The following is a 14145-nucleotide window of genomic DNA, read 5'->3' on the forward strand; positions in this document are numbered from 1 at the left end:
AGTGATGTACCATTAATCGATAGTCTTTTTTGCTTACTGCATTCTCATTTTTAAATATCACTTGGGTTAAAAATAAAAACATTTGTTTTTTTTAAATGTTCCAAAATGGTTCTTTATATCCTGTTAATCATATTATTTCCACATAGAGATGTTAATTTGAGTGCCAGATTTCACCCTACCCTTCCAAAATTTTTATTGCAGATGGAGAAGATGTTGCTTTTTATCCAGATGAAATTCAGAGGCCACCTGTTAGAGTACACTCCTGGGGACTGGAAGACAATGTTGTCTGCAGCCAGCCTGCTCGAAACCTTAGTCGGCCTGATGAGTTAGAAGACCCTGAGGATAGCAAAGTAAGTTGACTTTTCCATTTTCTGAGCCTGCCCCTTTTATTTTTTATCTTCTGTAGAGGGAAATGCAGACACTTGTGTGTACGCATGATTGCTTACTTATTTTTGGAAAAACTGGCTAGCGTTTAAATTTGAAAAATCAACCATAAATATGTTTCAGATTTATACTTAAGGATTTATACTAAGTAAAAGATGAAGTTCCGAGAATGATCTCTGAATATTGCAGTTATCAGAGTAATCTTAATCATTACTTACTAAGTGACTTACTATATTCTTTTGAATATAGATGTACTAGGCTGGAGGAAGCAAAGTGTTAATGACAATATTATGCTTCAGTATGTTTATTTTCAATTTAGCATTTATATCCCACTTTAAATTTTTAAACTCATGATTATCTTTCCCTAGAAAAAATAGAGCATGTATCATATAGTAGTTTTATTTTTCTTAGAAATATTATTTTAGACATCTTTAGTGTTCATGTAGCATTTTTAATTCTCTGACAGCAACACAGTACTAATGATAATTGAATTAGTTCGTGTAGCTTGTCATGATTTTTAAAAATTTCATTTGAGAGATTTCTTAACCATTTAATAAATAGGTTCTTCTCATAACAGCTCTTTTTGGGTTTCCTGTGTATTAAGATGAATTTAAAAGAAATGTTTTATTGTGCTCTTTTCAAGTGTAGCAGTATCATGACCTGTTTCTCATCTAATCTAGTTTGCTGCATTTAATTGCTATTAACCTTTGCAGAAACTGATCAGTGTTCAGACAGGCATGATGTTAGCCCTAGTGCTCAACACCCATAATGGAGAAAAATGTATTTCTCCCTCCTGCCTTTTGGCCTCCTATGTCCATTACTGGGAATAATTAAGGAAAACTGTCAGAACTTTTGTAGCCTGTTTAAGGTCTAGAGTATCATCATACTGCTTTTTCACACATTTACTTCACATTTTGCATATTTAATATGATCATTCTTGGCACAGATGTTACATGTGACAAGCCCTTCTCTTCTGTAGTCATCTGCTTCAGTTTAATTAGCAGAATGTTCTTTCTGATCTGTGTGCTTTGCCCTCTTGCAAACCCATGAGAAGCAGTGTTAGAGTCTTGTGCTCATTTGCTGACATGCTTAGATTTGGTAATGAGATGGAAGGACTCTTAGTATGTACACCTTGAGTAATTGTGTTTTGCAATCAGAAGAGTTTTCTTATGTACATTCAGAACTTTCTTTAAATTTTCTGTCATTACAACAGTATAAATCACTTGCTGATGAAGTATTTTAGTAAGTAATTTTAGTAAAAATATGGAAAGTAAATTTGACTTGACCTGTTCCTTTTCTGTTTTCTCTGCCCTGGAAGTGATAAACAGCCACAGGACCCAGCACTTGTGAGTCAGGGTTGAGGTGGCCTGCTCTTCCAGCCTGCTCTAGTGCCTACACCTGCCATATTTCTTCCCTCTGCACCAGAAGCTGTGGTCAGCTATCAAAACTCTTTTATGATTCTCTTTTACCTAATCATTGACAATAGCAATAACGTCGTAATTATGATGATGTTGATGGCAACAAATACTTACGTAGTTCTATTTGCCAACTAATGCTAAACTCTTTAGATATATTCAATCATGTATTCTTTATAGCAATCTTATGAGGTAGGAACTATTATCTCTATTCTGTAGTGGAGGAAACTGAGACAGGAAGATTAAATAGTTGGCTCAGAGTCACATAGGTGGTGAGGGTAGAGCCAGGATTTGAGTCTCATCAGTTTAGCTGTAGAAACTGTGGTCTTGATCACCCATGAAATAGATTAAACCAGAGGTTCCCAAACTTTCTCAGTTCACAGCACCCTTATTGTCTTAGGTATTTCTTTTGGCTTAGGGGTGTTGTGAAAAAAATTATTAACAGTTATGTTTATTAAGTAATTTGGTCCAGACAACTCATAGTAAGTATTTATGTCCTAACAACTTTGGTAGCCATTTGAAAAAAATAATATGCATAAATTGAAAAGAAAAATTAAACTTTTACTTATACTTAACCATAGTTACTAATGGGATGTGTGTGCCTGTTGGCCACTCTACAACTTCTCAAACCTGAAATCCGGTTAGACCCTCATTTCTTGTTTCACATTGATTTTCACATGGTAACCCTTTGCTGCCAAGTTGATTCTGACTCATAGCAATCTGATAGGGCAGAGTAGAACTGCCCGTAGGATTTCCAAGGCTATAATCTTTATGGAAGCAGACTGCTACATCTTTCTTCTGCAGAGTGGTTGGTGGGTTCGAACTGTTGACCTTTCAGTTTGCAGCCCAGCGCAGTAACTGCCAGAAACGCAGCTTCTCAAACATACAATGTCATAGAAAGGAGTGTAGCACTATTGAATATTGAAACTGTGAGCTGTCTCTAGTAGTTCTCGTGGTATCTGACAAATGTTGACTATTTCTGTGTTTCCCTAGAAGATCAAAAATGTCCCCTGGCACCCTGTGAATTTGTCGTGGTATCTGAGGGCACCCTGGTACAGTTTCTAGAACCATAGGTCTAAACCCTTGGAGTTGAAAAATGTGATTTTATGGTCGAGTAGTATTGATATTTCCTGGGAGCCTGTTAGAAATGCAGAATCTCCAGCCCCACTCCAGACTTAACTGAGACTCAGACTGCATTTTATTACAATTCTTAGGGGATCATGTGCTCATAAAGTTCGGGATGCACTGGTCTGAAATTCCTTATCCCATCATTCAAGGCCAGATTACTTTCTCTTCCTTAACATGCATCCTACTTTCCAGTTGTTTTCATGCGTTGTTCAGTGTTTCCCTTCCACCTGTACTGGCCTTACTCCTCCTTTCCCCTCCCCTCTATGTCTGAAAGACTAAGGCTCACACTTTCTATTAATACATGGTTTGTTTCCTGCTTTCCACATGAATTTTGTTTTGTTTGCTGCTTTCCACTGTGAACCCCCAAAATTGAAGACAGTTTTTGTTGGTATACATTTTTTTTCCCCGCTGGTGAATTTTCAGCTTTTATTCTCAGAATGGTCAGTGATTCTCAAAGCATCTGGAACCTTAAAATTGTTGAGAATCGCTACTTGAAAGAATCAAGGCCTGTTTCCCATCTGTCATCGTGCATTGTTTGGGTTTTTGTCTTCCTCAAATTTTGTGATTTTTCATGTTAAAAAATTTTATTTTTAAATTTAAAATTATTTTGAATATAACTAGTGTGCCTTTTGTTTACAAAAGTAGTATATATTCATAGTTCATTTTTGACAAGAGTGCCAAGACAATTCATTGGGGGAAAAGAATGTACAAAAATGTACTCAAATTGGTTCAAAGACCTAAATATAAGAACTAAAACTATAATACTCTTAGAAGAAAACATAGGAGTAAATCTTTGCAACCTTGGATTAGGCAGTGGTTTCTTAGATATGACACCAAAAGCATAAGCAACTAAGAAAAAAAGAAAATAAATTGGACTTCATCAAAAGGATTAAATGAATTCTGTAGTGTTCTATTATTTTTATTTTTTCATACGTGCTTATTTCTAACTGGTGCTATATATCTGGTTGGCATCTCGTAATGCTGAAGTTTTCCTATCATACAGTACTGTGCCTTTCATATAGTAGAAAACCTGTTGCCGTCGAGTCGATTCCGACTCATAGCAACTCTATAGGTTAGAGTTAGAACGGCTCCATAGAGTCTCCAAAGAGCAGCTGCTGGATTCAAACTGATGACCTTTTTGGTTAGCGGCCAAACTCTTAACCACTCACCACCAGGACTCTTCATGTAGTAGAGGCTGTTTAAATATTTGTGATGAATGATTTTAAAGAATGCTTTTAATTTATATTTCCTGCATATAAAGTATTTAAAATTCAGATCATCTTAGGACAGTAACTTTTTTAGGTAACAGCAGCTTTTTATTGAGCTATAATTAATACACCATACAATTCACCCATTTCAAGTATACAAATTCAGTGGCTTTTAGTATATTTAAAATTTTGTAGCCATCATCACAATCAGTTTTAAACACTGTCTTTTTATTATTGAGTTGTAAGAGTTCTTTGTATATTCTAGACACAAGCCCATTGTCAGATACATAATTTGCAAGTATTTTCTCCTATTCTGTGGGTTGTCTTCATTTTCTTGCTAGTGTCCTTTGCAGCACAAAAGTTGATTTTGATGAAGTCCAATTTGTTATTCCTTTTTTGCTTGTGCTTTTGTTTTCATAGCTAAGAAACCACTGTGTAATCCAATCATGAAGACTTACCCTTGTATTTTCTTCTTTTAAGAGTTTTACAGTTTTAGGTCTTACATCTAGTTCTTAGAACCAATTTGAATTTTTTTGTATATGAAGAAAAGTAACATTTTAAAAAGTAATATAGATCTTGCAGAGTTACTATCTGATTTTTATAAACCTTTAAATTGTAGAGTTCAGTGTTATTCTTTCATTGACTGATATCATGACTAGAAATGAGTAACTGACAAAGCTTAACAGTAACATCTCATTAAAAGAAGAGGGATGTTGACTAATATTACCTATAGTATTTAGGGACAGAGATAAAGTATTAATTCTCTAGTTTTAAATAAAAGTTGCTCAGAGTCCTTGGTACTGTCTTTTCTCTCATGTGTTGACTTTGGCCTTAGCACACAATGGTCACAATGACAGCCAAGTATTAAAAAAAAAAAAAAAAGATGTTTAATCTATTTTGTTTGCTCACTTCCTGTTTCATATCACATACACTTTTTTTGGTACCTCTTGCCATGACAGACTTAACTAATTAGCCCATTGATAGCTGCTCTGAGGCAAGCATGATTACCCAGCAGCGTAAGGACTTTTGTCAGTGCCTGCTACATCTGTTTTATGTGCTGTTAGTTCATGACATGAGAGCAGCTGATAGAGCTGCTGAGAGGAAGAAAGCAAACAGCAATTTAGATGATGAGGCTTCTTTAAATGTTGCATGAGATTCCATGTTTGGCTGTGGAGTTAGCATGTACAGAGCTCTAGATAACTGACAGCTGGGATGCAGGCATGTGAATCCAAATCAGTATTTTTAAGGCTTGTAGTTTGGTGTGTTGCTTTCCTTTATAACATGTTAGTTTGTCCATGTGTGTGCCGAAGAACATACATATGAAACCACACAATTTATTAGTTTTCCTTTATGACATATATTATGCAGCAGTTCTGTCTGGTCAAAGAAAAGACTGTGTGTCTTGCAAATTAAGTTACTAAATGAGAGTAGTGGGGACAAATAATGTAGTCTTAAGATTTTTATGAAAGTGGTCTACCAGTCTATGGAACTATTAAAAAAAAAAATCAGTAAAGTTATCTATATATAGGTTCAGAAAGTTCTACTCATTCATCAGCTTCATTCACACATACAGGTGTGGTATACTTGCCATTCCATTGAATGCTACTTTTTATTTCAAAAAGGTAAGACTTCTGTTCATCCATAGTGAGATACTCTGTAAAATGTACTTTGAAACATTTGTGTATTTTAGGTAGAAGTAAAATTTCTTTTAAGTGTAATCTTATTTCCTTTATACTCTCAACATGTGCTTGTATGAATTAAGGAACTTAAGTTTCAATTTTCTCAAAAGCAGCAAAATTATTTTTTTGCCTAGGAAGACGAGAATGTACCCACTGCTCCTGATCCTCCAAGTCAGCATTTACACGGGCATGGAACAGGCTTTTGCTTTGATTCCAGGTAATTTTTCTCTTTCCTTTGTAGAATTTGAATTATATAGACCAGTGGTTCTCAAAGTGTGGACCCTGGGAACTTGTTAGAAATGAAAATGCTAGGGCCATATCTCAGACCTACTGGACCAGAAACTGGGGATGGGCCCTCCCACACACATTTTAACAAGCCCTTGGGGTGATTCTAGTGCGTGCCATCCATAAGAACCAGTGCTGTAACAAAAAATCTTAGTTGTTAAACTGAATAGATGCTGTTAGGAAATTATGAGTTGTATTTTCCTTATAGTTTCATAAAAAGGTTTTTCTATTAAAGGATTCCTGTAATGTGATTGTATTTTTGAAATTTCAATTAAAAAACAAAAGTTTTTTCTTTGTCAATTATGAGACCAAGTTTTAATTGTCAATTAGCATTTAAACCCCTAAAACCTGTTGCCGTTGACTCGATACCAACTCATAGTGACCCTAATAGGGCAGAGCAGAACTGCCCCATAGGGTTTCCAAGGAGTACCTGGTGGATTCAAACTGCTGACCTTTTGGTTAGCAGCTGTATCTCTTAACCACTACGCCACCAGGTTTTCCAGTTAGCATTTAGGAACAGGAAAAGAAGTTTCTATAGTAACTAAAGACTTCCAGGTCATTGAGTAGGCTGTACAGTGTGAATGTCAGTTAACTAGCTATATGTAACCTTGTCATATACTGAAGATTAACTGTTGTTATATAGCTTATTAGAAATGTATAATTCTTTCATTTTCCTATTTTTTTCAAGCTTTGATGTTCACAAGAAGTGTCCCCTCTGTGACTTAATGTTCCCTCCCAACTATGATCAGAGCAAGTTTGAAGAACATGTTGAAAGTCACTGGAAGGTGTGCCCAATGTGCAGCGAGCAGTTCCCACCTGACTATGACCAGCTATGCTTTGAAAGGCATGTTCAGACCCATTTTGATCAGAATGTTTTAAATTTTGACTAGTTACTTTTATTATGAGTTAATACAGTTTAGCAGTTTAAAAAAATCACCTCCAGTAGACCACTTAGGAGACTACAAGGTGTAGCTTCACCCTTCCATGCACCCTCTTCCACACTTCTGACCAAGAGCTACTTTGCAGTTTGGTGTTGTTACTAAGGTTAGGGTCGATCTTTGGCTTATCAGTAAATATAATTTTAACCTCTGTTAATTTTACTGCTTTAAAAAAGTTCTTGTGTGTTTGTATCTTATTTATTCCCCAGTTTGTGAAGCTGTATGAATTAATGTTACCACACTGAAAAAAGTGTTATTTAGCAGATTATTTACAACTTTCTGTTCACTTTGATGATTGAGCATGACTAATAAAGATTATGTAATAAAAAGAATTCATCCTAATAGTCTCACGAAGTAGTTTTTTGAATACAGAAAGCTCCATAAGTCAGCCCATGAAATTATAGTTTTTTTAACTCTATAGAAAGAGCTGCATGTAGAATGAGATTACATGCTTGCAGTATAGCAAATACCCTTTTTATATGTGAAATGTTAAGAATTAATAGCATATTTTGCTTTGGGGCACTAATTTTGACTGAAAGGTTTAAGAATAACCTGAATGATTATTTTTAAGCCATCCTGACGTTGTATTTATATCTAATGGGAAAATGGAACAAGATAAGTTAGTGCAATTGTTTTCGTATTGTATGAGCTAATGAGCTACTAAACAGTGGTAATTGTGGTGTAAAATCTAGTATGTGTCAGGATCTTTTTCACATTTTCCTGATGAGAATAACTTTGAAATAACGTTTCTCAGTAAGGATTAAAAATGTAATGGATAAATGTAAATCAGAGTACCGTGTTCCTTTAGTTATGTCTCTCCTGCTGTATGGAACTCTTATGAACATTAAAGAGGACATCTTTGGAGGTTTGTGGATAGTTTCATGGTGGTTGTATTTGTGATAGTTCTCATTGACCTAGCATACTGAGCATCCTTTTGGTCTGGGCCTTTAAAAAATTTCTGAACTCTTCCTTTCTCTTTTAAAATGTTAAAGTATTATCGTTCTGACTTTAGATTTTGCTGCGTTGTTAAGTTATCAAAATATTTAACCTTGCCCTAAGCAAACTAGCTACTTAAGATGTTAACCCAATATTCAGACTTGGTGGCATTTTGGGGGACTGTGTTTTAACTGTGTACATATATGTTGCTTGTATTTGTTTCTAGGAGCAGAATTTGTGTATTGTTGGAATTCTTTAAAAAGGTTTCTGAGTAGGACAACAGTATTAGGCAGGTAGGTGCCAGATGTTAGAAAACAGGTGTCTCAGGAGGTAACAGCATTGAAGATTCCATGTTTTAGCTTCCTGATATAAGCAGAATATGTTCTGGTAAAATTGTTCAATGACAGGAGCATTTTTTCTTTTGCATCAGTTAACAATTATGGGTCATGTTAGACCTAAAATATCCTTTGAATGTTACGTACAGTACTACTAATAGTGAAATGAGATCATTCAGTCATCAGCCTAGAACTTTTAAATGGTTTTGGACCAAGCTTATGATATGTAATTTGTTACTGATAGAAAAGCGGTGCAGTCTAAGTAAAACAGAATAAACTCTACATGCATTAACTGAATATGCAAAATAGGCAGTCTAAGATAGAACAAGGCACTGAATGGATATCAATTCCCGTGGTAAACTTGATACTGGTTTTCATAATGGATGCTAATGAAACTAAAGAGCCAAGTTTATTTTGGGTCAGAAGCAGTTTATTTTAAATGTGATTTCATTTACATTTATAAGCAGCAGCTTTTCTTGATGGGAATTTTGATTAAGTTGCCTTCAGTTCTAAAACAAACCTCTGTCACTTTCAAACTTAAATGTGCTCTGCCCTCAACAAAACATATGAAAATATAATTTAAAGCACAGTTCTCACAGACACAGTACAATACATTCACTATACACGGTATAACAAAATATTCCCATCCTTACCTGTTTAGTAATACTGTCACAATAAGTAAATAGAAATTGGAATTTGTTGTATACTTGAAAGAAATTTAACATGCACAATGACTTATGACTGTTTAGCTGTTGTTGAACTATTGATCCAGCCTGCAGTTTCTTGCACTAGAAGGAGCGAAGCTAAATTAATTGTTGGCCTAAAAAATTTGTTATTGGTCAACTGTAGGTAGATATGAAATAGTCAAGTAGGGCCTTCTTGTGCACCAACTAGTTGCTTCCCATGTCTGGATCATCCTTTTAAACATACAGGATAATACTACATTCAGAACCGAGACCATTCTCCAGAGATCTGAGGGAAATTTGTAGAGGGCAGTGTCTTTGTAATACTTTAAAATCCCTCATTATGAGGATTCACAACTTACGAATATAGAAACTTACCCATCTGGCTAACAGAATTGTCATCTTTTCAAAATGCCTGAAAAATTGAGGAGGGACACCTGCTTCCCAGCTGTGTGTAAGACTTTTCATCAAATGTGAATATGGGAAGAAAGCTATTTCATAAGCGATTCAAATTTGCTTTTCACCAGTTTTCTGTGTGGGCAGTTAGCTGCCTCAAAGCAGTTTTTATTGCATAATTAGGCAATTGGTAAACTCTCGTGTTTAAGGAATAGCACTTGGGAGAAAAGAACACTCAAGGCATGATGGTATTGTCAGTCAGTGAGGAAAACTCAGGAAGGGTCCAGATGTGGGTTACTCTAATGGGTCACATCAGTCACTCTTTGACCACCTGCTGCAAGAAGCACTTGTCAATAAGGCTCAATTTCATATTTCGGCAAAATGTTTTATAAAGCTAAACAGACCATTTTCAGTGGGAATGCAGACATCTACAATATGATGGGAAAAGTGCCTTAAAAAAAAAAAAAGTCTTAAAAATACACTGAGCGTGAAGAAGAGGCAATGGGGATCTTAACAAAAATGTTCTTCTCTGAAACATGCTTAGAATTTTAATTCTTATTTGCAACCCATAGATTTGTTAGGGCAGTGGTTGCAAGAATTGGCAACACATAAAATGTTAAATCTGTTGGCAATAGAGAACTACAAAGTGCTTTAAAACTTCATCTGAAGATGAAGATGTAACCAAATTTCACACACACAAAATTTGCACTTGAAGTGTTCCTAACAGATTTCAGGGAAAAAGTATTTCACTAAACTGGTACCTTGGTCTGCAAATATCAATAGGCACCCAGCAGGCACTCAATGAATGTATGTTGAATTAATGAGTGTACTGAATAGACTTATTTTGTACAAAAATGCCAGTTATAACACTAAAATGATTGGTAAGTCAGATGGCAAGATTTTCAGCTTTTTAAAGGGAAAAAGGATTTGCAAGATAATATAAAACACAAAGCACACCTTTTATGTATGTTATTTAAATATGAAAATATTTTTAGCATATTATGTTAAACATTCTTATTTATATTTCCATTACCTAAAGTCTTTCTACTCACAAATACTAACTCCATTATGTAAGGCATGGTAACCAGTTTGATAATGAAGGTATTTTGGTATTGAACATATGTGAGTTGATATGCTGAAAAACTTCAATCACATTACAATCTTGAAAAAAAAATCTCAGTGCCAGCCCCTCCTCCCCCAGATTGATATCACTGCAATACAACTAAACAATGTGCAACATGCCCTCAGTTTTATTTTTTGGGGGGAAATGTGCTGAAGAACCTAGAGCTTTTTTTGTTTAGCACCTTATATCAAAGTAATGAAAATGGGTATGATGAATACATGTGCAAATGTACAAAATCATTAACTCTACAAAGATACATCATTCCAAAATTACAGAAAAAATTTAAAGCATGCATTTAATTTTTTTTTCTTTAAAGGGTTGCTGAATGCTTCCCCTGAAAAAAGGTGGCTGTTTTCAAAATCAGCAACTGCTGGTGAGGATTTCTTGGCACAGTTATGACCAGCACGTTATTGCTGCATCTTCCTGATAATCTCAGCCGACACCGGGGGATGGAAATTGATTGTGTGGTGCCGCAGGCCCTGAGCTGTCTTGTAACTCTTTCCACAACGACATTTGAATGGTTTGCGGACACGAATCTGTGTTCTGTGACCATTCTTAGCATGGTACTTTATGCCATTCACATTCTGTGGAGAAGACAAAAAATAGCACCTATTAATTATATGGTGTCACATAATGTCTGTTAAAAGTTGGGAGAACTACCGTATGGATCCCGAATGCAATCAGACCTCTCCTAGATGGCAGCTGTTTAGAGATAGTAAGCTTTTGCGTGGACTTGAGTTGTGACCCTGCAAGGACACAGTCTGGTGGTGGTACTCACGGGCTGCAGACTGGGCATGCACACGGCTACATCAAGGAAATTTCAAGTATGCCTCAGTTACTCTGAAAATAAAAGTACTGATTTCTTCAGTTTTACATAAAATATGTATCTAGGACTCTCAGACAGTATAGAGACAAAGAGGTAGTAGTTCCTTCTGCCTGGAACTTTGCTTCCTCTCAGAATCTTTTCCACTCTGAAGAGAGTTAATAATGAACAATCCTATAAAAATATCCTCAGGATGATGAACAGCATGTCTTTCTAAAGAAGGAAAACACAGGTTAGGAAAATTTCAGAGATGTCAAGACTTGTTACAAATTCTTGATTTGGAAACTCAGTTTACATCTTGCTTCCAGACAACTGTGTAATAGTTCCCTGCCACCTTAACTAGAATTTTTGTCTGTTTTCTACTCTGCATTTCGCCAGTGTCTCTGATGTCACTGTGGGAACTTCTTGTTGCCCAAGTCCTGCCCTGTCCCCGCAGAGATGTGCATGTTAAATAAGCACTTGTGGACTAGACCAGACCCTGTCTTTATATATGTATTCTAAACATAATGAACTTTAAAAATCTTAGGTGATTTATATAATGGGAGCCTTCACAACAAGAGTTCAAACTTCAGATTGGCCTACAAATCTTAAATGATACAGAAAATAATAAACTTTTTGGATTTTTATTAATGGGTTTGCCAAGTACTGTGTGTCTAGCTCACTAGCATATTATATGCAAGACCGCATTCCTAGAACCACTCTTTACAGATTTAGTTAAGTTACCAAGTCCTAGTGCTCATCCCAATTAACATGTGGAAAAAGGCTTATGGAAGATTTAAGTAACAATGGCAGAGGTGATATTTGAGCATAGGTCTTATTTTAAGTCTGCTATTACAAGATTTGAGAGTAAGGGAGTAGAAAAGAAGCAGGTTGAGACATGAAGTTGTTGCCCAGCGGTCACTAGACTGGATTGTAGTCCCACTGGCCCTAGTCCAGTGCCCACCTACAACAGGATTCTAACAGTCTCCTTCCCACTGTTACTTCACAGAGTTCCCTTAGTGAGCTCTTAGAGAACAGGGACTGTCTTTTCTGCTGTTGTTTCATAAGAATCTAGCACAGTGCCTGGCACATAGAAGATGCTTAATTAATATTTATGAGTGAATGCATTTGTTAGAACAGCATTTCCTAACCACATTCTTCTGGAAGAAGTTGAGAGGTCGCTGTTTAAAAAAAAGTGCTCAGTGGTCGTTACTATTTACATTTTCCTTTTAGAGATTGAGTGTGCATTCATATTTTTAAAATTTTAAAATTCTCTGCAATAGAGAGTCCTGCTTTTTAACTTGGTTGAACCCAGAGTTGACAAACATCTGTCTACCAGTTGGCTATGCTTAGAGCCTGGAGGTTGTTCAGTGAGCTGAAGCAGGACAAACACCCTCTGCCTTAAACAGCTGGGTTTTGGCCTTCCTGCATCAATTCTTTCATGCAGGGCACGAGAGCACCTCACCAGTTCTGCTAGAGGCATGAAGAGGATCAGGGCATACTGGGGTGGGATATGAGGAGAATAGTAACAGTGACAGAATCGGACCCACTAAGATAGTTGGTGGATAGCCATCCTAACTGAGGCCCAGTCACAAGGCACATGGGTGAAGAAGACATCTTTGTGTATCTTGTCCAATTAAGCCTTCAGGTAACTACAGCCCCAGCTGTTACCTTAACTGCAACCACATGGAGAACCACCCAGCTGAGCCCAGTCGAGACGCACACAACCATAAAAGATAATAAATTGTTTTAAGCCACTTAAAAAAAAGATTGTAATAGTTTTATGACCATTTAGAAGAAGACTGCTACCTTTCTACATAACAGTAACACCATGACAGAAAGTCCCCTGGTTCAAAAGTGGTAAGAATTTGCATATGAAATACTCACTGAGCACTAAGTAGGGTCCCTTTTTGTAGATGAAGATTACTAAAACATTTCATCATGTCCTTCTTTTCACAGGGAACTTGTTGCAAGACGGACCATTAAAAACAAGCTACTCCTGTGCCCCATACCACTCACACCTTGTTAGAAAATAGAGGAAATCAAAGATAAAGAGCACTAACCAACAAACAAAAAGGCATAGCAACTCCAACAGGATCAGGGCTTCGATATGCTATTCAGGCCTGAGTTTTTATAACTGATTAGGCTAGAGAAGCCTAGAAACCAGAAATGCTAAAGCCACAAGAAGCCAGTCCAACATGAAACCAGACCCAGAGTTTACCAGAAGGACAAGCTGCAGTTGAGGTGATTCTAGCGGGCTCTGTGGTCTGCTCCCAGCTTGAATGTAAACACTGTGTGTCTGGCTAAGGCTGTATAGAAAACAGCCAACCCTATACATCAGCATTATTTCCAGAAAAATTAGGAAGCCATTTGCACATTTGGAAGCATGACATTTCCAAGGATGGCCAAAGAACCTGCCTTACCATCACTCTTTTCTCTTTGTTGCTGTGATTTAAAGTGTTCATAAGTGTCAGTGGGACACCGTTATCAACAAATGTTGAATCAGACTGTTGAGCAAGCTTTTTATATAGGTAATAGGAACTTCCACTTTCCAAGACTGTAGGAGTTCTAAAAAGATTCATTAAAATTTCTGATTAAATAGACCCTGAAATGAGTTGGTCTTTGAAAAACATTAATAACTACACAAATAAATAATGGCAAGTCACTTAAAAATGAAATGCTTAAATCCTTGGGTCTTTGGAAAGAGGAACGGGAATTTTTGATAGGGGAAGGATGGTCACTATCATTTAAGAACTTATCCCAATGCTAAGTACTGATGTCTCCTGCCTTATTCAATCCTCACCTTTTAGATGAGAAAACTGATGCCCAGAAA

The 14145-nt window shown here is 36.3% G+C and overlaps 2 protein-coding genes across 10 annotated transcripts in view; one reads left to right on the plus strand and one right to left on the minus strand.

Annotated features, from left to right (window-relative positions):
- TAX1BP1 (Tax1 binding protein 1) overlaps positions 1–13671 on the plus strand; it is a 116962-nt gene extending 103291 nt beyond the window's left edge. For 4 of the 9 annotated variants that reach the window (XM_023732353.1, XM_023732358.1, XM_023732357.1 and 1 more), the window contains 4 exons: positions 202–350; positions 5949–6031; positions 6788–6943; positions 13272–13671. In XM_023732353.1, coding sequence (XP_023588121.1) covers positions 202–350; positions 5949–6031; positions 6788–6943; positions 13272–13341 — 458 coding nt within the window. In that variant the 3' untranslated portion in view covers positions 13342–13671. Of the gene's footprint in view, positions 1–201; positions 351–5948; positions 6032–6787; positions 9855–10826; positions 12839–13271 lie in introns of those variants that run through there. The other 5 variants (XM_023732354.1, XM_023732359.1, XR_002824302.1 and 2 more) reach the window with 4 other exon arrangements.
- The window catches only part of JAZF1 (JAZF zinc finger 1), a 160067-nt gene continuing 154642 nt past the window's right edge, over positions 8721–14145 (minus strand). The window contains exon 4 of the mRNA XM_004377488.2: positions 8721–11094. Coding sequence (XP_004377545.2) covers positions 10918–11094 — 177 coding nt within the window. The 3' untranslated portion in view covers positions 8721–10917. The remainder of the gene's footprint in view (positions 11095–14145) is intronic.

The sequence above is a fragment of the Trichechus manatus genome, unplaced genomic scaffold (genome assembly GCF_000243295.1).
Source record: "Trichechus manatus latirostris isolate Lorelei unplaced genomic scaffold, TriManLat1.0 scaffold00050, whole genome shotgun sequence".
NCBI classification, from domain to species: domain Eukaryota; kingdom Metazoa; phylum Chordata; class Mammalia; order Sirenia; family Trichechidae; genus Trichechus; species Trichechus manatus.